Raw genomic sequence first — 2,617 nt, 5'->3', positions numbered from 1 at the left:
CCGGTAGCTCCGTGACGCGGCCCGTGCGTTGGAGAGAGAAGCCGAGCAGGTGAAGTCCGGCGTCAGGTTCGCTTCACTGAGCAGGTGTCAGTGAAGCGAAGTCCTTATTGGATCTGTTCAGGAGGAGAAGCAGCTCGTCCATGTTGTTGGGCAGGGAGCCGAGGTTCGCCAGGTGGATGGATGGGAGTGGTGTTTGGAGGCTTACGGATTCTAATGCCCCGCTTGCCCCGTCTGCGTCTTCTCCACGTCCTGTACAGAGCTGCTGCCTCTCCAACTAAAAGCTCAGTAAAACTCTCTGGACTTCAGCAGAGAGCAGGACAAGTGTCCGGAGAGGACTGATGCTGAGCAGCTCCTGTCTGCTGGAGCTTCACGGCTCAGATGAGGGAGCGCGGTGGCGAGGCGGCCGTCCTGCTTTACGAGACCCAGTGTTTGATTTTAAAGTATTCCACATGTTTGTATTATTGTGACCTGCAGCTGCATGTGGATCAGAACATATCACCGGCTGATCTCCTGTCCAGCATGACAGAGTCTGAGTCGATGACGTGAACAGAGAAACTCTCAGGTTTTTATCTTTACTAGTTCCTCAGATGTTGTTGTTGAGAAAACCTGCTGGAAGTGGGTCGATGGGAGCTTTAGAATGAAGTTATCTCTGAAACGGTTTGATGTGTGACGCTAAAGTGACCCAAAGGTCTGTACATGTGTCTGTGCTTTATGGAGGTGAATGTTCATGCTGATCAGAACTCGTCTGTTGGATGAACGTCATGCTGAGTTCACAGCTGGACCTGCTGTTGTTTTCAGGTTTTTACAGTTTGTAACGATAAAAGCTGAACCCTGCAGCTGGATCTGTGTTTCTGCATTAACTCCTGGAAGCTCATAACCCAGAGTTCACCTGCGTGTCTTGTTTCCAGGTCGGAGTACTCGGCAGGCCAACGCCAGCGTCCGAGCAGCGTTTGTTCACGTCATTGGAGATCTGCTGCAGAGCGTCAGCGTGCTCATCAGCGCCATCATCATCTTCTTCAAGGTAACCGCAGTCTGTGGTTGGACGGTAAAGAGGACAGGATGTGGGACTCCATGAAGCCTCTGCAGTCTGCTGTGGGAGGAAATAAACACGAGAAACATCTGAATTAGATTCATCAAAGTGTGTGAAGCTTAAAAACCTGAACAAAGTTTCCAGAAGTCGGTTTCCTGCAGTAGATAAACGTCAGTAGCTGCTCTCATATAAAATGTAAAATACAGAAATAAACTCTCACCAGACTGAAGATTAAATATTCTAATAACATGAATCATGAAGTTATTCCAGAACGAGTCACTGATCTTGGTTTTAATTTGGGTTTCTGCAGCTCATTGATGAGTTTCTGATATTTTCAGTCCGTCAGACTCAGAGTTCCTGTGAGGACTGAGGAGAACAGAGTCTGTCTGTTCGCTTAAACCCTCCTGAGCCTGATATTTCTAACATAAGACGCCATTAATCGTCTCTGTGTTCTTTAATTAGCAGCTCTTTGTCTTTTTATTCTTCTCTGTGAAGACGCTGAAGCTTCTCTGCAGGAAGTGTCCCTCAGATTAAAACAGACCATCACCCAGGATTTAACCGCCAGGTGCTGTGAGATCTACAGCTGGTTCTAGGATCTTACAGCTTTAAACCCTTCAGTAGATCAGACCTGACCCTCGGTGAAGCCTCAGAGCGTCTGAATCACAAAAACCAAAGAGCTGACTCTCAGTAGAAATGTGATGCTGCTGTTGTTTAGAGGATGTTCAGCAATCAGCTGCTGGTGGTTTAATGTCACCGATTATCTGATGAACATGTTGGTTCGTTTACCGATCGCTCTTTAAACAGTTCAAACACAACCTTCACAAAAAAATGAATCATTAAAAACAAAACTTGCTCACAGATGAATCTTTGGGTTTGTTGGTTTTTAAGTGTATTTTTGTAGAACATAACTTTAGCTTTCAGTAAATCAGATTATTCTCTGTAATTATTAATACTGGAGGATCTCAGCCTTATTATTCATGTTAGTTACATTAAGTTCAGTAATTTACATGCACAGTAATAATGACTCAGGTCATAAATACAAACAGCTTGATATCTAATACAGTGGAGGTAAAGTCAGATGTAATATAGAATTTATTGGGTTTTAGACCCTCGTATGTAAATTACTTGGCTAAATCCCACCATAAATTAAACTTTAGGGTCATTAGTTCAATGTTTAAACTTGTCGGGTTACTTTAGTAACACGAACCATCATCTTTAATGCTGAAGGAACGTTAACTGCTGTCTTCAATACACTGTTTAAAAAAACTGTGTGGACTTGTTTGAATTTATTTTCATTATTTGTCTGATTTGCCTTTTGTTTAATTTTATAGCACTTTGTAGTTTTGTTTTCTGAAGATGTTCCACCAATAAAGTTCTAATTATTAACAGAATCACTGGAGTTAGTCATGGCCACAGATGCAGACTTTAACTCTTTCCTGCTTCCTGTTTCTCCTCCAGCCTGAGTATAAGATCGCTGATCCCATCTGCACCTTCCTGTTCTCCATCCTGGTCCTCTGCACCACCGCCACCATCATCAAGGAGATCCTGATTGTCCTGATGGAGGGTGAGACGTTACCATGGCAACAC

General features: G+C 43.9%; 1 protein-coding gene across 1 annotated transcript in view; it reads left to right on the top strand.

The window, feature by feature from the left end:
- slc30a8 (solute carrier family 30 member 8) overlaps nt 1–2,617 on the top strand; it is a 9,967-nt gene that overhangs the window by 5,500 nt on the left and 1,850 nt on the right. Inside the window, exons 6-7 of the mRNA XM_008299317.1 lie at nt 909–1,021; nt 2,489–2,594. Coding sequence (XP_008297539.1) covers nt 909–1,021; nt 2,489–2,594 — 219 coding nt within the window. The remainder of the gene's footprint in view (nt 1–908; nt 1,022–2,488; nt 2,595–2,617) is intronic.

This window comes from Stegastes partitus, unplaced genomic scaffold (genome assembly GCF_000690725.1).
Source record: "Stegastes partitus isolate 25-593 unplaced genomic scaffold, Stegastes_partitus-1.0.2 Scaffold1402, whole genome shotgun sequence".
NCBI lineage: Eukaryota > Metazoa > Chordata > Actinopteri > Pomacentridae > Stegastes > Stegastes partitus.
The sequence above is the reverse complement of the archived record's forward strand: the minus strand, read 5'-3'. Positions and strand labels throughout refer to the sequence as shown.